This window comes from Buteo buteo, chromosome 4, assembly GCF_964188355.1.
Source record: "Buteo buteo chromosome 4, bButBut1.hap1.1, whole genome shotgun sequence".
Lineage (NCBI taxonomy): Eukaryota > Metazoa > Chordata > Aves > Accipitriformes > Accipitridae > Buteo > Buteo buteo.
Genome location: NC_134174.1, coordinates 10,832,255 through 10,855,000, shown reverse-complemented (window position 1 = coordinate 10,855,000; position 22,746 = coordinate 10,832,255). Strand labels below are relative to the sequence as shown.

The following is a 22,746-nucleotide window of genomic DNA, read 5'->3' as shown; positions in this document are numbered from 1 at the left end:
TCTGATTCACCAGATTCCCCACATCATTTTTTGGAAAGGGAAACCAAATGGCCTTTAAGTATTCCCCAGTGTCCAACAAACTCTATCTATTACCGGCCAAGCTTCATTTAAGTTTCAGTAACTATTACTTTCTCAGAAAGCAGACAAAAAAGTGCCTTTTTTTCCCATCAATAGCAGATGAAATGCATATTTATTTGTTAAAAATTAATGATGTGCATGTTTGGGTGAGAGAAAATGTTCAGTCCTGATGAAAGATATTAAATACTCATAAATGTGGATGTTTCAGTTTGGAGACACAGCACAGACAGCAACTGCACAAATACCTCTGAATCTTCCCAAAAGTAACCCTAATTATTTGCCTACCAGCTAGTTTTAACCACTAGTCAGTAGTTACACTTAGCTCATCTGTTGAGTGTACATAACTAATGTTTATGTAGATATTAACTTTAATTATACAGAGGCAAGAGGCAAATGAATATCAAAACACATGGAAAATAATGAACTTCCATTCAGCTCAATAAAGATCTAAAGGCACGCGGAGGAAATTTGCATATGATCAATACATGCATGCAGTAGTTCCATGTACCTTACTGTCACAGAAATAACTTCAAACTGTATAGGGCAAAATTACGGCTTTACTGACATCAACATGAATTTTGCAATCTACATCCATGCATCTCCCCCATAGTTTAAAAGACAGAGGATTAAATGATTCACTACTTGCTGGAAATCAGATCCAGAGCAAGTCGTTGTGCCTGGCTTGGTGCAGAGCGGTAATGATGTGCACAGTGCAGACCGATTAGCTAAGGCAAAGATAACCATGTGATATGCCTAAGGTCACACAGTTACTAGCAGTTTATAAAAGGACTTTATAAATTTAGAAGTACAGTTTATATTTTTTAAAAGCTTAGTGCTTTTTTCTTTGGACATCCTGTAGATTAATATTCAATCATTTGTAATTCTGCAGTTACAGAATACCCTACTAGTTATTACCATACATCATAATGGGAAAGCATAATACTGTATCAATAATAGTGCTAGCACATAGAAATAAGGCAAAGCTTTATTAAAACAGTTAAAACATACCGCACACTACTCCCATCAAAACCAATACAACCCCAGTGTACTCATACAGAGGATGTCAGCCTGAACAGCTGGCAAGAATTCATTGAAGCTGAGATACAGAAATTTAAGTGTCTTCAACTGACCATAGTCCGAAGACAGAACAGGACCATACTATAGGTACTGTAATAAATTAATGCATCTAACTCCTATAATAAACTAGCTGTGCCCAGTCCTACAAATATTTTTTTTTTTTTACTATTTGTAGCACAACTGGACTGTCCAGAAATATTCACATGCAAAAACATCTGCAGGATAAGAATGATAAGAGAGATGTATGAAGTTTTATGAAGTCCTAAAGGGTGACAACACACATTTACAAAAGACTTAAGAGCCTTGTACTAAGTATTGGACAAACTACTGTTCTGTCCTATCTGTCACTAATGGTGTCAACTATGGCAGAGGTTATACCATTCTCTTGGGTACTAAACTGTATAACCTTTTAACGTCTGCCTGCATTACAAGTATGTCTGTTCTACATTGATAACAGTAATGAACACATAAGAGAAAAAATTATAGAAAGTGATTTGGCTGTCTTGCATTATGTTAGAGGTGCACACACATTAGTATACATAATATTACCCCTGCCATTATTTGTTCCCCTACAGGTATGATCAGAGAAAACCCTCAGGAGACATAAACTGTATTGCTTTATCATTACTAGGGATGCTGTTTCCATGCCAAACTTTCTGTCTAAAGACCTGTGTCTCATAAGCTTCTGCCATACAGAATCCATAATAATATGGGTTTTGTTTCTTGGTTGGAGCTTCCCAGTACTATGCTAATAAGAACAGACACACGTATATGATGCATGCACTGCTGCTGTTTGAGGTCTGTATAGAGGAACAGTCACCTGCTCTGAGATACTGCATCACTCACATATATTAAATTGAATGGTATACAATAAATTCAGCCATATTAGAAATCATATTCAGGAATGCATCAGAGAGATAATAAATGATTCAATAGATTCCTTTCTGTACATAATTTCTATGACTTCTTGAAATTCTTTTACCACCACACAAAAATCAGGGATGACAGGCGGTTTCCATGCAGCTTTAGCATTATTTTGTCCCATAGCATAACAAAAAAGGCCAAGCTTAATTTTGTTAAAAGATGTGACCTAAGACAGAAGTGGACGTAAGTCATCATCACAGTGATGATCACATACTTCTTTGGATTTTGTTGGCAATAAAGATGTCATATGTAGAAGCCTTTAAAACTATCCACAAATCTTCTACTGAAAGAAGTCTTTGAAAATCAAGTAAGAAAATATAGAATCATAGAATAGTTTGGGTTGGAAGGGCCCTTTAAAGGTCATCTAGTCCAACCCCCCTGCAGTGAGCAGGGACATCTTCAACTAGATCAGGTTGCTCAGAGCCCCGTCCAGCCTGACCTTGAATGTTTCCATGGAATATGTTGTACCAGAATCATTTAGTGATAATTCCTTCAGATGAACTAGCAATGCAGTACTTGTTCCAAAAATCTGAAAGTCAAAGTCTACAGTAGAAATGTTTTATTGAGAGTCATATTATGACACCATTCCATACTTCTGCCTTCTAAGTGAACTTAAAAATTAAAAGGTTTTTGATTTGTTTTGTGGGGTTTTTTTAATTTTTTAGTAATAAAACAGTTGGAAAGAAAACAGTTAAGGAATGGAAAAGGTACTAACCAGCTCCCAAGTAATACAGGAGAGAGCTTTTGCTTTTCAGATTTCTCTTCAGTACAAATTTAGAAGCTTCAGAAGCACCAAGAAAACTTTTAGAGAATGAATCCACAAGCTACCTATTTGTATTATCAAGCTATTGTGTATATTTAATCTGAAATTTCCTTACCTTAATTTGTAGGTTTAAGTCTGTGAAGCAGCTGATAGCCTGAGTAGGCATTCACCTTTACCATAATTCTAAAAGCAATTTGTATTCAGACTTTTATTCTGCTCTGATATGTAATAGCAAAAATCAGCACTTACACAGCATTTACATTTTGAAAGCACTGTCCAAACAATTCTCTATGCCCTTTTGAAGAATTCACAGAGGAAAGAGAAAACTGGATAAGAATAGAAAAAACAGACCCTGAAACTCCTGTTTTATTTTTGTAAATAAACAGCTTGGAAACTTTAATCCAGCCCTAACTTACAACTTTGAAACCATGTGAATTCAAACCATGTCTAGTTTTGAGATGCATAGAGTGATCTTTTCTTCTAAAAAAAGTAACCGTAGCAATGATAAGGCATTACATTTGTATGGAGGCAGACAAATAGTGGTGAATTACTTCAGTTGAGAGACAAATCAGGGGGCCATTAAACTGCTGGTTTTAAAGCTCCTGAGAATTTTTTTACTGTATCATTTCAGCATCATTTCAGACTCTCAGAGAACTGCACAAACAATGTAAAATAACAATACTCCACTGTAAATAGCCCTTATTTTTGCATTGATTTTGTTTAGATAGACATTGAGTGCTAAAAAGATTGTGTAATTGCTCCATTCTGAAAATAGACAGCATTATCAGCCAAGAAAACCTTCATTAGTTCATTATCCAATTTTCCCAGGTGAAAGAAAAGTCACATGGAGGGTGTGTGTCTGTATCAAATCACATAGTAACAAACCACAGACTGGAATCTATCTAAATTACTGTTGAATTAGAAGCTCCCCTCCACAACAACAAACAAAACTTTGTACCTTATACAGTCTGTATTTGCCTATCATATATTTGTTTAACGACTTTGGACTAAAATACACTTAAAATACTGCAGGTTTTAAAAAACAAACAGGTTCATTTTATTACTCTGCAGATATTGTAGGAATGTTCCATTGTAGTTAATGAAGAACTACTTTATTTTAAGCAGTCTTTGAATGAGTCATTTTGCAGTTGATCCCTGGTTTGCAGGTTATCTATTTGGCCATTAAGAAAGCCTTGAATAAGTTCTATCCAAATACACGCCATTAAGTGTCAGTATATGAAATCTGGATCTGGTACACCAGAACTCTACAATTGCAGGTATTGGTGAAATCTCTTAAATTTGGATATGGCTGATCCCAAATCACTACAAGATTAAATATAGAGCTAGACACACAAGAAGCATGAGCTTCTTACCCACATAGGTAACTAGAACGGTCAGTATCTCTGAGGTATACTGCTGACATTTCCCATTTGTTAATTTTCAGGAAAAATCCCAGCTAGGAAATAATTCCTGCCCAGTGAAAGGCTGCACCAGTTATTGAAGTTGCACAGCATAAGAAGCCCAGGATCAGCCAGCGATTTGTCCTTTTGCTATGAAACAATGTCCTAGCAATAGAAAACATCCATCTCTCATATCTGAGAAACATCTCTTTGCATAGGGTACCTTTACCATAGCTTTTGGGTTCAAAGAATAACTTTTAGCTAATACCTCACTTTCAATTCTCAGTGGCAGATGCTTCAGCAATCTCTCCAGGTAGTGAAAGTTTTTACTAGGTTTTCACTGCCAGAGACAAAGTATGCCCTTTGCAGCTTTACCAAAGTTACCTACAAAATCCACCTGTCATGTTAGTCTTACACTGGAGTTGCAGTTTGAATAATTGGCTATAGAAAAAAACTTATTAAGTCAAAATCATAAAAGCTGTTAAGTCAAATAACCAAAATAAGAATTCATCTGCATTTTTGCACATGTAAGCATAATTCTGCCCTTGTATATCTATTTCATATCCTCAGTGAAACATTTTTCCAGCAGAAAAAATAATGGTTGATTTTGTAACTGAAGACAGGAACACAATGAAGATGTATAAGGAAAACAATTTAAGGCCATAAGGCAATTTCAATATCTTGCATTTCCTAGTTTTCAAGTGTTTAGCTTTACAATCAGATAACTTACTTTTAACTTAGAATTTTTAAAGAGTGATCAGCGCTTTATTCTACAAACAGATTATTTCCACGAAGAGTAATGGGACAATTCTAGAGTAGAATACTATTCACTAAATAGAAATAGAGCCCCAGGTAATTAGATATGTGGAACAAAATACTTAATCACCGATGCTTAATCTGTGCTTGCAAAGCTGAAAGCATTACTACTGAATACATAAGGTGTTTGCAGAAGCATGGATATCTACAAGAATTACTGAGCATTTTTGTGCAAAACTACCTTGCAGGCCATAAAAGTATTTTAGTCTAGAAATAAATGGAGTTATGAAAGGAAAAATCACTATCAGCAAAATATCTGCAAGCAAAGTATTGTTCAATACATCCACTACAGTATTCTTTACGGCCATTTGTTAATTGTATCTCTCACCATCCATGCAAGGAAGTGATGGATGCTTTCAATCCTAATTTTGCAGACGGGGAGAGTGTATCTATACGCGGAACATCTACACAGCAGTTGAGCAATGATACTGGCTGAGTGCTTCTAATAGCAAACAGCTATCACTTCAGAATTTCACCTCATGTCCCCATAAAGCACCAATATCATCTTTCAGTGTAAACCCAGCTTCACTGGAAAAAAAATACAAAGTTTGTCTGTAAATTTCTTGCTGATTTTAAACCTAATTACCTGAAAAATAAAGATTTCATACCAGAAGATGAACAAATTAGTCGGTTGTGCATAATGAGGGGTTAAAATAAATTACTTCTATCATTCCTACCATTCCAAATTGCAGTGCTGAGCTCTGGAATTAATTGCTTAAGAAAAAAACAAAAGCCACAAAAAAGTAAATTTGTGAAAGCCACTTACAATTATCCTGCACATTACTAGACGCTGCAGTATTTTGAAAAGTAAAGTATTTCTTCCTTACAATTCCATACTTATATAAAATTGTGTTTGTTCCTAATCTGGGGGAACATTTTTCGATGCCTTCCGGCACATTAAGAAGTTCTTTTTTACATGGACACTTGCTCAGTGGGGCACGGACAATGAAGTGGTGTCAGAGCTTATCATTTAAAAGGAAGACAAATGACCACATCTGATATCACGCATGGTTTCTTTCTGATATCTTGCTATTTCTCTCTGTATAGCCTAATACGATCATGTATTACATTTTAATTTATATAATTTTTACAATCAGGCCTTGACAGTGATGACTCATTCTGTTGCAATGAAACCTGTATGTGTTTAATCAGAAATTATTTTATGTGGATTCATCCTTGCACTCGGGATTTAAAAGATACAGGACTCATACTCATTTTGCTGAAATTACACTGGTGCAAAGAAGGATGAAATTGGGTACCTAATCATTTCCAAAGACATTTAGAGTATATCCTTAGCCATACTCTTAGTCATGCAATAAATCAATTAATCCTTCATGTATTTCTAATCAGTCAAAATTGACTATAAGGACCAGATTCTGCTTTCAGTTACTGCAAAGCTTTTCCCCATGTGCATAGTATAGTGAAATCTCCTTAAGAGATGTTCCTGCACGTATTAGTGATCCTCTCCCAGCTTATATATCTACCCACATAATCTAAAATACATTCACAAGAGATAAAAGTCTAATCCAAGAAGATGCTAAGGCAATAAAAGTGGCTTGGTAAATAACAAAAAAATTAGTAAAGACTACACTTCTGTTGTTACTGTTTGTGGCAAGCCAAAATATTTGCAATGAAAACTATGTTACTCCTGCTTGAAATCTTAACAGCCCTGGTGATTATCAGGTAATTAGTGATTCCTAATGATCATCTTAAGCATGCTACTAGTCCATAAATGGAAACAAGTTGACGCTGGACCACCTAAATAGTACTAATTATGTACTTTTATGACCATCTTTCTTACAGAAGCAGGACATCTTGCAATATGCAATACGTTTATTCAAGCAGGATGACAATTGGGGTGTCATTGCCATTTTAGAAATGGGAACAGAAGGAATAAAACCAGCAGTAGCCAGTGCCGCAAAAGAAGCGGGTAGCAGATCAGGTAACGAACTCAAGTGTCATGAGCCCTTGGCTAGTATTGTACCCACCTATTGCTTCTGTTTTAATTAGAAAGTACAAAATATTCACAGTACAAATTTCAGATAAACTGGGCATCTACAGCTCCAAGTGATTTTTCGACAGCGAGAACAACGATTTGCAATGTGGCAAAGGAGTGCAACTAGCATGCAGCATTGGCATGAGTCAGATATGCTGGCTTCTTTTCACGATACTGTCTGCAGATTTTTGCTGACTCCTGTTAGTTTCTAAAAATGCTGTTAAGCTTATGTTTTACAATCTGTGTACATCCAAGAAGTACAGATCGTGGGGATTAACTTCTTCTAACTCCCCAGATATCAAGTTACCAAAAGAAGCAGATATGTTGGTACTTTTTTTGCAAAGATTCTATGGAAAAAAAGCTTTGAGAACCAGGTAAACCAGAGGTATTTTCCATCCACGAAAGGTCTGGTCATGCAAGTTTCTGAGGTAAGGTGGGAATATAGCAAACACACATCTTAATAAACAAGGCTTAACAGCTTAACAACACTTTTCAACTACAGAGGGCTTTAGAGGCATTAGCTAACAAATTAATCTTGACAATAAACCCTTGCTTGACTAAATGGTAAGATACTGCAGTTTCCTACTTTACTGAGAGAAATTAGTGTGGAAAACTAAGGTACAAAACTTAAGAAATAATGCAAGGCAGCTAAAGGGAGGCAAATAATAATAAAGAGAGACGTATAATGATAAAGAGCTCAGCCAAGATACACACAATTCAGGATGTACAACATAGAAAATAAAATCAGAATATTTCTGATTAAATAAAAGTAAATAAAAAAGCTTGTTACCTCTTCTATTTCTACTCTTTTTTTTTCTTTTTTTTAAATATGTGCCACTGAATTCATTTATGAGAAAAGTCTCACATCAAGAAATACTCGCTGCATTGGGAAATACACACACAGCTAACCATCCTAATGAAGAATAACTTTCCACAGAAGATGATGGTGTAAGAAAGCTCATTGCTTACTTCACTCAATTTCCATCTTCTCTCACCACACATTCCCCCATGTATGTCTCTTCACTTTAACTTGTCTTTCTTTGAAAAAAAAATCTAATGGACTTGGTACATCCATATATAAAAAGAATAAAATTACATATGAGGCTAACACAAAATATGGACATTCAATAATCTCTGCAGGAATTATTCTAAATACTTACTTAAGAACAGTATACAATGTATTATATTTTATTCTAATTCAATCTACTAAAAGAAGTCAGCCATATATTGCAAAAAAGCAACACCTGCATTAACAACTGCATGAGAAACCACCACTTTTCCGGATTAAACTCACAAAACAAAGTATCAATATACCTCATAGGGCAGAGCACCCCCCATGTAAAGAGTATTGCCTCCAAGTATAGGGCTGTATTTAGGATCCAGAAGACCTGTACCAAATAGACTATTCAAATCCACATTGGGGGAAAATTATTACTGTGAGGGTTAATTCAGCCATTTACAAAATAAACCATTTTTCCCACTAGTCTACCTCAGAATATCATAAATCAAAACTTGCCTTTTAACAGACTGTTGCACTTGTCCCTCTAATGGGATATTGGATCTACATGTGCAGGAGTAAGTTACTCACCTGTAAGAGTCAGGGAAGGAACAGTAAAAACACTAACTTTGTAATTCATACTTCCAGTCATTTCTCTTTCACTACTTTCCTCCTTCCTGTGGTATCAATAAACATGACTTTTCCAGCACAGACTGCAAAATGTTTCACTTAATAATCTTCAGCAGAACAGCCCCTGTGGCTCAGTTTCCTCCTATGGAAAAGGTTTGAATTTCTAATCAAAAGTCAACATAAGCCTGGTGTGGCAAATTACTACTCGTTCCAAGAACGAAGAAAACTTCCCTTTTACTGGTTTGCTTAAGACTACCTTGGCACAGAAAGAAAAATGCAGCACGGTATTAAAAGTGACAATTGAGAAAAATGGCATGCCTTGATTTAGGCCTTACTCCTGCCACCCTTACCCAGAGAACTTTCATAACTTTATTTTCATGCTTACTTGAAAGAAGATTTAGTCCATGGTTAGCAAAATATATTAAAAATCCCAGTAAAGATAAGGGAGGGAGAGACTGTATCGCTGGGGAAGGTTTTAAGCTTTCAGACCAGTCTAGTGGGGAGCTGTACACAGGAAACAGAAGCACTTGAGTTAGAAAATTATTTGGATGAACCAAGTCTAGCTTTTCTCCCTTAAATAAAAATTAACATAATTTATCATCTGATTGCTACAAAAACTAGACTGTGGAGTCAGCAACTCCTTCGTGTTCTTATTTACTTCACAAATCAGGTCAAAAGTGAATCAGAATTTATTATAATGGATAAATTTGAGAGTCTTTGCTCGTAGACTTCGACTGAAGCTTTATATGCATGAGGGCTGAAAAAAGGACCACTGATCCAATATATACCTCCATGTTAAAGATAATGATTGCGGTGCAAAAAATTATTCTTAGCCCATATGATCCATAGGACACATTCTTTAAAAAAAATCCTCTTCTTTCTGCATTCCTGTCTCAACATTCCTGGCTCTGGAGAAACAGAGGAAATTTCAAAAATGAAAAATGCTTAAGTCACTATGTAGAAAATCTGTTACAAAGTCAGACCACCGTTCTTCTCCTAACCAAGTCGCAAATGAGAGGGAGTGAGAATGTAATTTTAAAAGAGGGTGAAAGATCCAAAAAAACATTTTTTATAATAGTCAGCAATATTATAACTTCACATTCATATTCTATGGGTACTTCAGGCCTGCCTCAGATTAAAAAAAAAAGTCTGATTTTGAATTACTGTAATTAACTGCAAAAGCCTGCTGATTTGTTGATGCAAAATAATGTCAATCTTTTTCATAAACTTGTTAGAATCTTTGTAAATAAATAGCAAAAATTATACAAGGAACAGAAATTCGGCTCCTTGTCATTGTTTTGCTGTTGGCACGCAGAGAAAGGTGTTGTAAGGAGGGACATAAGCAAAAAAACACAGTCCTTCTAACATCACTAGTGTAACATTACCAAACACCGAGCCATATTCTTGTCACAGTGTGCTTGTGAAAGAGGGAGTATATTTTACATTTTACCCTGAAAACTTATTAAGTCTGGGAGGAAGGAAGGTGTGAAACGTTGAATTTGCTTAAAAGCAGAGTAGGTCAAAAAATAGTTTGGAAAGCACTGAAGAAGGAAAAGACAAATCCCTCTTGAGCTGAATAGCTGCATGCATACGCCATTAATCTTTAGCTATTAAAAAGTGCTGAGGCATATTTTGAAAATCTTCACTCTTACACTGAATTTTTTTTCTGAGAATATCAATGGAACTTTTTAATTTCAGGGTACATGCAGCACAGTCTGGCCCTAAATTGAGAATAACAAACCCATGAACATCACTGAAGTATAAATGCAGTTGAGAGTGATTTCACTACCCGTGTTACATATTTGCACCTTAAAAGTGAGCCACTCCTGCATCACCACTGTGTGCATTACACAGTACTGCCTGGCAAAAATCATATTTGGCAAACAATATTGATTCCAGTTCTCTTTTACTATTGGAAATCAGGAGGGAAAGAAGAATCACAACACTCTGTAATAGCAATGAGCAATTTGCTGCAGTAAGCAGTGGTACAACCGATGCAAAATCCGGCTCTTGGTCTGTTCCTACAGAACAGAGCATTGCCCAATATATATTTGAGAAAAGTTGAGTGCGATCAAGCAGTTTAATAGATGCGACAAGAGAAATAAATCAGAGCTGTAATCTTAAATGCAAATCATTTAAATATTCATTGATACCTGTCTCGCAGCAGCTGTAGATGGAATGAAAAGAATGGGCTAAGAGTGATCTAAGACACAACGCACAGGCGCTGCCCAGGGGTGGGGGCAGAAATGCAATTATTATTTGAAGTTCTGTGTATTTTCAAGGTGCTAGATATGTTTTACTGGGACACCGAGGACACTGGGCTGTCATTTTTTCTATCCAGAAGTCCAATTCAGCATTTGTAAAAGACATAAATAAAGTATGGCATCTGGCTTTACCAAGTTATAGATATGGTCCAACAATTTTATTCCAGCCTTGTGTTCTGGTAAATCTTTTCTTCTGTTAAAGCAGATATTTTAACAAGGCACTAGAAAACAACATTTTCTGCAGTCCATAATATCAGCTTTTGTCACTGAGGTCTTTACAAGCACTCTAAGCACAACGTGCATCCCAAGCATACAGGGATCAAAAGATCGTGTATTGCTGCAAAGAAGCACAAAACAGTCTGGGGCCTAATTCTGCTTCTACTATGGTCAACAACAGAGAGAATGAGCCATTTTTCTCTTAAGCTACTCAAATGCTCCCAAACTGCATCCCCTGTCTCGCAGAGGTTTAAGTCAAACATTGGTCTAGAAGATAATACTACCTTGGGTAAAGGATTCTCGCAGAAGGGAAAAAATAAAGGCATGAGCATGTCAGATCACAGTTATCAGTGGACAACTATAGTCTGTTTTGTTTCTTTGTTAGAAAAGATTAAAGTAACAATAATTTGATCGTGCTTCCATCAATTTAAAATGCTCTGCTAGATAAATATTTTTTAAGATCTGTACAACAGGCCTTCTATTTAACAATGAATACATTTCAGACTAATGTGCTGCCAAGCTCCAGCTCTCTTTCTAGCAGCTGAATTCTTGGATAAAATCATTTTGCAGGGTATGAGCAATGCAGTTCTGAAAATAGCATCACTGCAAAATGAAAGATGGCAAGAACCTCTACAATGCTGATTTATTTCAATGAAATTTTGTCTCATGATCGGTATCTGTTTTGATGTTTTCAGCTGAATTTTCATAGTTAATAAAATGTAAATCTATAGAATTCATTAACTTTGAGGCCCCAGTATAAATGTCTAAGAGGGGAAACCGAAAAAGAAAAAAAAAAGTAGCATTTACATCATAAAATATGTAAAACAGAAAAATGCTTTGTGGATCCAAATAATTTGCATTTATCACCACCACATGTACAGAGACACTCACAAAAGCAACACCAATCAACAAGCTGTTTTGCACTCATCTTTAAGTATGTTTCTAACTAGAAGAATGGATTGGAGCAATACTTTTTAAAATATCAGTGAGTTTATACATCTCATGTAATGCTCAGCATTCAGACATGTGCTGCTGAGAAAACACTAAGAGGTGATATTGCACTTCCCTGATTCTAAGTAGATTGCATGTTTTGGCTTTCTTTCCAATTCACTGATACAAAGGTACACTTCAGCAGATTTTTTTTTTCCTAATAATGAAGATTTTTAAATAGATTGGAAAATACAATTTTCAAATGAGAAGGAGCCTGATATTTTGTAATCCATTAATGCAGCTGTCTTTTCTAATTAACATCAGCAATAAAATTGGCATTCTTCTGCCACAGACTTTATGCTAAAAATGAGATTATATGTATATGAGATGTGTCAAAATCCCTGAGTCTGACAGTAGAAACAGATGAAAAGGACACATCATAAATATCTTCTATCTACATTTGGTCACTGATTTGATATAAAAAGCGACACTGTGTACCAAGCCCCACTACATTCTCAGCAAGACCTACACTTGTTAGGTCCCTGCGCAGAAACCAAAAATACGAATGTCCCAGTTGTGCAAGCCCTAATTCATATGACTCATACAGACTTCCCTGAGTTGTCCTAATGACACGGAAACAGTAAGGATGATTCATACAAATAAAAAACGGGAATACACAACTTCTTTTCTAAAAATTTCCTGCCAGCATACATATATAGATAAGTTCATATGTATATTATTTTTATCCTCTTTATATTATTTTTATGCTCAGGTGTTTTACACCAATTTATCTAAGTATCAGATCCATCTTGAATATAATGTGTAATTTAACCTCTACATACAGAACAGGTGACTGTGGAGGAAAAAAGGATAAAAGGTAAAGGAAAGAGAGAAAATGAGTGGGGGTGGAAAATGAGAGAATATAAAATAAAAACAGACATTAAGCTATATGCAGAATGATGTAATTACGGAAACAGTACCATTCATATTGAAAGGCTTCATCCGTGGGTTTATCAAAATTAAAATATTTGTTTTGTTTTGTTGGTTGTTTTTTCTTTTTTAATCAGTACAGACAGGTTTATCATCAGAAAGCAGTAGGTACATCTTTATATCGTCCATTACTCACTATCAGTAAAAGTATCAACACTGATAAGACATACAGTGTCAAAAGTATACTTAAGAATTACAACATATTTTTAAACTCAAGACTATCAGTTTTGATGCAATATAGCAAAAAAAACAGAGAGAGGGTCCTATGCTACCTTTATCAGGAAACATACAAACTACATTTACTTAATAGTATTTTTTTTCTTAAGTCTGTATAGGTGCAGTTGATAAATAAATATATATGGCTACAAAGAAAGAAATGCTTTGCATACTGTGTTAGCAGTAGTGCGGTTATAGTGACAGGAGTACCATATGCAACAATATTCTCATGTAAGTGCAAAATACCTGCTGTGTGTATAATTGAAGTACTTGGAGTTGCTATGTTAAAAGTAAGAGCATGATATCCTGTACCAACACGTAATAGATCCCTAATACATGATACAATGAAAATGATACTTTTTAATGAAACCTAATATATATCGATCAGTAGCTAAGCCTTATATTAAAGATCAAGACATAATTACTGCTATACTTAAATAGTTCATTAAAGAAAAGTCTTCGATATTTGCAGTGAAATATTCCAACACAGGAAGCAACAAATGCCATTATACCACCTGCACAAATTTGCAATGAAAAATTAAGGCTCCCATTTCATACAGCACAATCCTTCACTTGAGATTCTCCATACATTGCTGGGTAAATACATCAGAGCCTTTTTGCCTTGTCAGAGAAGTAAAATGAATCAAATGGCTGAGATTCTATGAGACAGGCATTGCTTAAATCTTCAGCATTTTTTTGCTAAAAATCTTTTGTACTTGTATACTACTGTATTGGTGATAAGGACTTCTGAATGTTTTAGTAAAAGCACATGTTAAAATATTTACTGATGCAGAAGAAAGAGATGACTGAAGGAAAAGTGATTGTACAGTAATGAGTTGCTGATGAAATCGTGAACTATGTAGCCCTGAATATGCACATTTTTCCCACAACAGCTGGGAAATACTGCTTCCTCAGACCAACTTTTTAACTAAGAGAAAAAGAGACTGAAAATAATGGGGAGAAAGAAGGTAGCTAAGAACATAATATCAGAAAACCTTCAGTGCTTCAATTATTAATACCCTTTCTTTCCTTTATTCTCTTCTCCTGTGGTTCCTATTTTTAATATTCTTAAAATATAAAATCTTTCACATTAAGGGCATTTGCGTCACTTCTTTTTGTTCTTCCCCATTTGTAATCTATAGTAAGAAACAAAACACCGCTGTCGACTCTTAAAAAAGAATCCAAAAATTGTTTTCTCTTTCACCTGTTACATCATTACTTTTTGCAAAGCAGCTCTCCCTGCATCAACCTGTTGTGCTGTCTTCTAAATGAACGAAGCCTTATTTGCACTTTGATTTAATTTCAAAGGAGAAACATTACTATGAAGGATGGACATGCGCTATGGATTGTTTCTACGCTATTTCAATGGAATAATAATGAGAAAAAAGAAAGCCAAGAGCAAGTAGATTGTGTAGAACATGGAAATGCTGTTGACTAACATCATATTCTGAATTACTTAATCATAGGTATAGTTATAATTAAAGTTATATAATATGTTTCCCCGTTGACAATTTTTATTATCATGACTGGCAGTAAAGGTAAAGACTGAAGGGAATTGGCAAACATGGAGAGAGAGGGACAAAAACAGTTTTAAGGAAATATCATGTAACGTTATGCTAAAAAGTGATCTAGACTTCTATTTGAAATTATACAATATTCTTTTTCTACAGTATTCTTTTAATCTCACTAGGTTCCATATTTCTTTCTCCTTTAAAACTAGAAAAATCTAAGTAGAGGATAAACTGTAATTGGTTGTGTATGACAACCTTACCAGCTCAGTAAGAAACAGTAAATACAGGAGCTCAAACACATGAGAAGCACTGACTTACAAAGCCCCGGCTTTGTATTTTGTCACTCTTGCTTCTACGTGGCACATCTTTATAAACTGCAACACGAGAATATTTTAAAAGATCATTTTCCCTTCAATGACAGGCTATATTTATTCAAGTTAGACGATATTAAGTGGTTATTTTACACTTGTCTTTGTATTCCTTTCTTTCATTTAACAGTGCGAGCCTCCCTTTGAGTCTTTCATAATGGAACGGATACTCGGAACTGAATACAATTATATCAACCTCCCAGCAGTACGAATTGGTGAAAATGCATTGCTGGTAATTGCTGTAAACTCATCCTCCTGCACAGGACGAACGAGGGCAATAAATTCTACCCAGCCTTAAACAATGGGGAAGACTACCGTTAGCACTGTCTTTCTTATGTAAAATGGATTAAAGTGAGTCATCCACTTAAAAGTTACCTACTGGTAGCTTTAACCCAGATACAGGGACTAAGGGAAGTGCTTCCAAAAAAAAAAAAAAATATATAAATAAAATAATAAGGTGAGGAAGAAAGAAGAAAAAGGAAGAAAACACGGTCATTAGCCTATAGTGCTTTGGTGTGGGTTTTGTTTGGGTTTTTTTTTTCCAATCTGTAGGCAAATCTCACATGTGATGTATTGGCTTATTTTTGCCTTTCTTTTATGGCATGCTTTCATTATGTGATCTTTGCACTGCTCTGGGCGACACTTCCATGCTAATAAGTACGCGGTGCTTTGAAGATTTCTATCTTACGGCCACGCCGAACAGCAAGCCGCCTGCACCGAGAGCATCCACCAGCTCTCGCGAAGGTGAAAAAAAATTTTTTTTTTTTTTTTGAGAAGTAACGATTTGCGAGGCCAACGCTGAAGAAAACAGTTCTTCACTTGCGCTGCCCTAAGCACGCCAAAACCCCTCCGGCGTGGCCCACGCGTGCGCACAGCCGACAGCCCACCGGCGACCGCGGACAGAAAACAAACCCCGCGACTGTCACGATAGTCGCGGCGTGCGCTGGAACGCCTCCGGGCAGCGGCGAGCTCAAGCACAGCCTCCGAACTCGCAGCCGCGCTCGCCTGCCTGCCGCGGAGAGGCGAGAAAATCCGCCTTCGGCGTGAATTTCAATAAAATTGCGAAAGTTTGGGGTTTGTTGGGTGGGTTTTAAAAAATAGCGTTCAAGCTCCAGCCAGGCTGGACCAACCTTTGCGGGAGGAGGGGGCGGGCTCAGTGTAACTCCAAACTTTCCTCTCGGCCCGGCCGGACCGCCGGGGGTCCCTTGAGAGCCGGGGGGGGCTCCGCCGCCGGGGGGGCTCCGCCGCAGCCCTTGCCCTGCCCGCCGGGCCGCTCTCCCCCCCCGCCCTGCGCCCGGCGACCACCCCGGGGGCATCCTCTGCCGCCGATCGCTCTTCCCCCAAGCCCAAGCAGCCGAAAACCCGCAGTTTTCCCTCACCGCCACTTTTCCGCCCGGACTTACTTTATTTCCCTTTGTATTTTCGCCGCCGCCGCCGCGCTCGCCCCGGCGCTGAGGGGAGCCCCCCCCGACCCCAAACCCCCTCCGCGGACCCCGCGGGGACTTACGTGGTGGCAGAAGGGAAAGGTCCCTCCGAGGAGTGGTTCATCACCAGGGACTGGAAAAGTGTCAGGCTAAAGACTAGCAGCCAGCCAGCAGCCATCTTCCTGATCGAAGATCGATCCCCCTTCCCCAAGTCGGCGAAGCGGCAATAATAATAAATTCAATTATTGTCTTGTGTGGCGGCGTGGGGGGGGCCTGTTGTTTTTTAAAGCCTCCTCCGCTCCAACCCCCCCCACCCCACCCGCCCCCTCGCAGGAGGCGCAGCCCAGAGATGTGCGGGGAGAAGCGGGAGCGCGGCCGAGGGTGGGCAGGAGGAGGAGAAACGATGGAGATCTGTGGGTGGAGAGGGGGAAGAGGAGAAAGAGAGAAAAGAGAGAGAGAGAGAGAGAGACTCTACTCTCTGCTACTCCAGCAGCAGCTCCAGCTTCATCTGATCCGCCGCCATCAGGGCTACTTTTGTAACAGATCTGCGCTCACTCCGGGCGGGTGTGTGTCTCCTTCCCTGATTTATTCCCCTGATTGCAGAGCAGAAAGAGGAGGAGGTGGAGAGAGGGGCAGGCGGGGTGGGGGCTCCCGAAGGGAGAGGAGGAAAGAAGGGGAGAGAGTTGGGAGATCGCTGCCGGCTCCTGCCTTCCCTGCCGGCGGCGGGGGAAAGTCGGGGCGGGGAGCGGGGGAGGGCGCCGGGCCCTGTGGCGGCCGCGCTCCTTACAAGGAGCCCAGGAACTCCCGGGCCGGGCCTCCCCCGGGGGGGCTGCGTGCCGCACCTCCCGCCGCCCGGACGCTATTTTTAAAAACGCTTCGTGCCTTATTTTAATCCACACACACCACCACCACCCCCCCCCCGACCCCGGGGCCGCTCCTCCCCTTGAAGCAGCAGCCGTGTGCCACCAGCCTGGGCTGCGTTTTTAAAACGTGGATTCATCGGTGTCTTAAATAAACGTCGCCCTGCCCGCTGGGGGCTCTAGAAGCGCTCCTCGGCGCCGAGGGGCGAGCGCGCCGCCGACCCGCACCCGCGGGGGGTTGCCCCGCACCCGCGGAGGGTTGCCCCGCACCCGCGGGGGGTTGCCCCGCACCCGCGGAGCGGAGCCGCCCGCCGCAGGGTCCCGTCCCCCCGCGGGTCCCCGAAGCGGTTCTGGGCAGCGGGTCCCCGGGGACAGGGCTGGGAGCACACAGGCTTCATTCCCCCCCGCCCCCAGGCGCATCGCTAACCTGGACGTTAATTTCAGATTCCTTTGAGAATTCAGAGGACAAATTCCCTCTCCCCTCCTTTCTTTTACCCACCTTCACGTATACCAGTCTCTGTGGCAACTATACCTTCTCTGTGCAAATGGAGAAAGTAAGCCAGGGAAGTATTTCTTGGCTTATCTGCTAAAGCAGTTAAAAGTTCGGTGACAGCTTTTGTTCTCTTTTCGATCTGCGGGTTGTTGGTTTTGTTTGTTTGTTTCTCTTTCTTTTTTGTATGTTTATTTATTTTTATTTAATTAATTGAATATAATTGTGTAACTCTAGTTATATTTTTATGTATTTAATTAGCCCAACAGGTGAAAATGAAAGAGCAGACCCAGTGTTCATGTTCTTTTCACATCCTTTGTGGTTAAGGGTCCCATCATCTTGAAGGTATTAACTGACAACGATTTCTATAAACCAAAAGAGTGCTCATCTCTATTTTAAAGTGGCAAAAGGACCAAAGCTGAGATCCACAAATGAAGAATTGAGTGTTCACATTGCTCAGGCTCCAAGCCAGCACGATATTTCAGTTGCAATCTGTAAAGCATGCAGTCACTCATCTACATTGTTTCTGGATTGGAGCTGGCGCTTGGAGCTGGTGGGAAGAACTCCCAGTTGTCTTCACCTATCCACCTACCTGTAAGTACGTAGGATTCAGGGTTTGGATGCAAGTCTCAAATAGCAGTTTCTAAAATGATACTGCAGCCTGTAGACTCAAACAGTCTGAAGAGTATCTGCAGCGCAGCTTTTGCAGGTCTCCATAGGCTTTACGGTTTTGCCACATCAAGTGGCAACATCACTTCAGATACTCAGCTGTAACTGCTCATCTGAGCACCTCCGCTTTCCTACAGGGATGTAGAGGCACCGATGGCCTCTGCTGCAAGTTGTGACTGACAGGTAACTGCAGAGTCATGGGCATGTGATGCAGAGGTCCTGCTTCACATAGGATGTATCGAGATGAGATCCAGGGTGGAGAGAAGGCGTTGGGGAGTGGAGTAAAGGTTTGGAGAAATGCAGAGGGGAAAGAGGCTGGAAATGTGGAGTAGTTCAGGTTGCATGAGGCCATGGCAGATTTTCTTCTTAGAGTGTAATTGAAGGCATCTCCTCGCTCTTGGGGCCCCACACTGTTTAAGGGTATCATTAGCCAGTACCAGGAGGACATCAATTCAGTTATGAACAGGAATATTCAAAAAAGCCCTGCTGGTTCTGCTCCTTGATAGGACTCTGGAGGTCGACACAAGTCCATGCCTAAACTCTGCTGAGAGCCACAGACTAGATGTTCTTCTGTTAGTTGTGCCCCAAAACACCTACAGCCTCGCAGTGGGCAACACAGTGGTGGATTAACGCTTTGGCAACACCCCTTCAGCATAAAGGATGGAAATGCCCCACCTGGCTCCTTCCCTAGCTGAAGGATCCAGCATTCGCCCATGTCATCTCTGCTCAACAGGAAAGTGCTTGTGTTCAATTCCCAGCCGTTCTTTCCCCAGAGGCCCGCACACTGCTCGCCGAGCCGTGGGCACTGACCTGGGAAAGAGGTGCTCTCTAGTCCCGCTGAAGTGGGAAAGGATGCGCGCGTTGGTCAGGGCAAGAGAGGATGCAGATGACTGTGCAAACCCACATGGGAAATGGTTTCAATAGGTGAGACATACTGTCACAATATAACGTACAGGAGACAAAGAAAGATCAAAGAATGATAATGTAAAATAATAAATAGAAAATACAGGGTTACACAAGAATTTTTTCTTTCATCATTAGTATAATTTTCTGTAAGCCTGCATTTCTGATGCTGCATCCATCATTTATAGAGCTCCTCAGGGCAATAATTATTGCTACTGATAATTCTGACAACAATAACGCATGGCTAGTAATGCAACAGTGCAATGCACGGGTGGGTTGGCACCCCACCTAGCACAGTCAGGTCTGGATTGTGACAGTTTCAGCAATACTAACACACTGTAACAATAGCTATTAATGTGAAAAAGATGCTAGAGAAAATACTGCTGATTTTTGATATAGCAATAGTTGAAGCATCAAATCTCTGGTGCTATTTACAACTGTACAAGAAGACTCTCTGCAGGGTAATCCTACAGTGAATGCTACTTACGTGCAACTGAATGCTGGTGGTGCCCACTGAAACTCAGGCATGGAAGAGAAGAGAAAGGTTGTCTAGATGCATCTGCAGCGTGGAGGAGAAATACACAGGTTAGCTCCAAACAAGCTGGTTGAAGTGTTGAGGAGCAGCTGGGACTGGAAAATGGAGTTCGGCAAGGGCTACCTATGTGGCATTCATGGGAGGACTCAGGTCTGTGATATACAAGTCAAGCTCAGCCTGCAAGCTTTACAGGATTTACAAGCAAACTTGGACTGGAGCCCAGTTTTGAGAAAAGCTGGACTCAAATAACAGTTTTCCTTCAAAATTAAGTGAGGCTTGAAACAGGTGTTTGAGTTTTTGCCTTTTTTTGGATCTGAAACTTAGGAAGCCAATGCTACCTTGAAGCACGTGGAAGGAAAGAATGCAGGAGTTACTCCAGGAGTAATGTGTTATTTACTAATTACTCACCCTTTTGTTTCACCTAATTGTTTATGACTTAAAAATGCATTTATATGCCAGGTATTTAATAAAGATGCAGGACGTTTAGAAACGTTGACCTCATCCTACAAACATGTATGGATATGAGTAATTGTGTTCAAATGAGTTCCCACTAGCTTTCATGGGACAGTGTGATTGACTTAAAACATAATACTAGCAGAATTAAGTTTCTTGATATTTCTTCGTTCTCCCATAATCCAGAAAAAAATGAAAACAATTGAATGTAGTTTCATCATGAAATTTTAAAAAGCTATTAAAATCTCATAAGCAATCAATTCCGTTACATTTGATGATTATACTACTTCCCTACACAGTCGCATTTCAAACAATATTTTAAGTACATTGTTTGTACTTCACTGTAATGTTGCACTGCAGATATTCTTATAATTTATCTGTGTTAAGGTTCCTAAAGATCTATTACAGCTGACAAGCCTTCTTTTACAAGCACTTAAATATAGACTTGAATGACAAACCATGAAAGTAAATCTTTCTTCATTCTTACTTCCCCTCATTCTAAATTTATTGCCTGTCATACCTGACCAAGACCATTCTGTGAAGGACCACAGGAATGACAGGGATTGATATAATGAGAGGGGGTCTTACAAAAAGTTTGCTTTGTACCTACTTGGTGGACTTGGCAGTGTTGGGTTTACAGTTGAACTTGATCATCTTAAAGGTCTTTTCCAACCTAAATGATTCTATTCTATTCCGTTCTATGATTCTACTGAAGTTACTGGGAAAAGTTTCAGTTGACCGTGGTGGTCCGTATGTCAGAAATAAAAAATCCTATTGCAAAGCCACAAAATTTACTTTGCATCAAAGGCTTCTTCTCAGTTCGGTATATCAGTAACAAGAATTAATCCATGATCACGCCTCTCTCTTTAATTTCAATTTCTGGATATATTATTTACGTTTTCATAAATTATTTACGCTGTCACAAATCCAGCATAAGAGACAAAGAGGTGGGCCTTCTGTCTCTTAAACATTTTTCTTAAAAAAAACCAGAAAATAAGTTGGAACCAGATTAAAAAAAAAAAATGCTTGTATATAAACTTATTCTTCAGTAATCAGCATTGTCATAAAATTTTTGGAAAACAGTGGCAGTTTAAGGTTAACATATGCAGGATTGTAGCACTTGTGTAAATACATAGCATGCAATGACCAAGTGTCTTAACTGTCTTTTTTTGGTTGTTATATTCAATGAATCGGTAGTGGCTGTTATTCTCACTGGCCCTAATCTGCAGTGTGCTGAGTACACTTCACCTCTGTGGTTGGGGTGGCAAGTACTTTGCTAAGATGGAACCCCAGATGTCATTCAGTTCAGCCAAAATGTGCTTGCTGAAATACTGTAAAAAGTATGACAAGGTCTTATTCAATGCCACAGCAATACCAAAATACCATTTTGTTCCTGGCATGTAGTATCTTCTTTATGTCTGTGTGTTACACAGGGCAGGAGGGGGTAATCGTACTGAATAATTCTCATTCTGTTTGCTTGTGTGGGACTGACTAGCGAGTGCAGGCAGTCTGATCTCAATTTCTAATTTCAGGGGAAAAAAACCCTCATACTGAAGTCTGCATCAGATGGAAATGCAAGACCAGGCCCATTGCAAGTAAGCTGAATTGTTTTACATATTTGAATTGGAGATCATTTTATATTGTAAAAACTTTGTGAGCTACATCCAACAGCGAGGTAGTCAACACTGTTTTGTTCTCACCCTTGTTTTTATTCACATTTGAGTAAGTGCGCTGAGCCTAGTAGCAAAACTTTCCCTATCTGATATAATTAAATGTTTATTTTTTTCTTGTTATTGTCAGATTTTTTTCAGTTGGTTGGTTTTTTTGACACTAGTGTTAAACCAACAATAATTTAAGGGTAGTTTAATATTGAAACTTGGAGCCCAGCATAATAAATATTCTCTCAGTGAATACCAAAGAAAACTATCTTAAAAGAAAATGCCAGGCTTGTAAAACTTCATCCATTTAAGGAGGAAGCATAATGCAAAGTTTATGCAATTATCACTGATCTTGATACGTCTATGCAGGACACTGTAGCACTATGAGGAGACAGTTTGGTTCTGAAAGGCTCTGTATTCATTCTAGTATTATTATGCTTCTCAGTTTGGAAGGAAAATGAACTTTTTTGTTCAAGAATCACTGTATTGTGTTTTACAGCGTAATGTAGAAGCGCTTATTGTAAATCTCATATTGATGTTGTGACACTCTTCACAGAACCCCATAAATGTCAGTAATC

General features: G+C 39.0%; 1 protein-coding gene across 5 annotated transcripts in view; it reads right to left on the bottom strand.

Moving 5' to 3' along the window:
• The window catches only part of CACNA2D1 (calcium voltage-gated channel auxiliary subunit alpha2delta 1), a 431,292-nt gene extending 413,974 nt beyond the window's left edge, over positions 1-17,318 (bottom strand). For all 5 annotated transcript variants that reach the window (XM_075024734.1, XM_075024736.1, XM_075024735.1 and 2 more), the window contains exon 1: positions 16,684-17,318. In XM_075024734.1, coding sequence (XP_074880835.1) covers positions 16,684-16,778 — 95 coding nt within the window. In that variant the 5' untranslated portion in view covers positions 16,779-17,318. The remainder of the gene's footprint in view (positions 1-16,683) is intronic.
• Between the last annotated feature and the right edge of the window lie 5,428 nt (positions 17,319-22,746).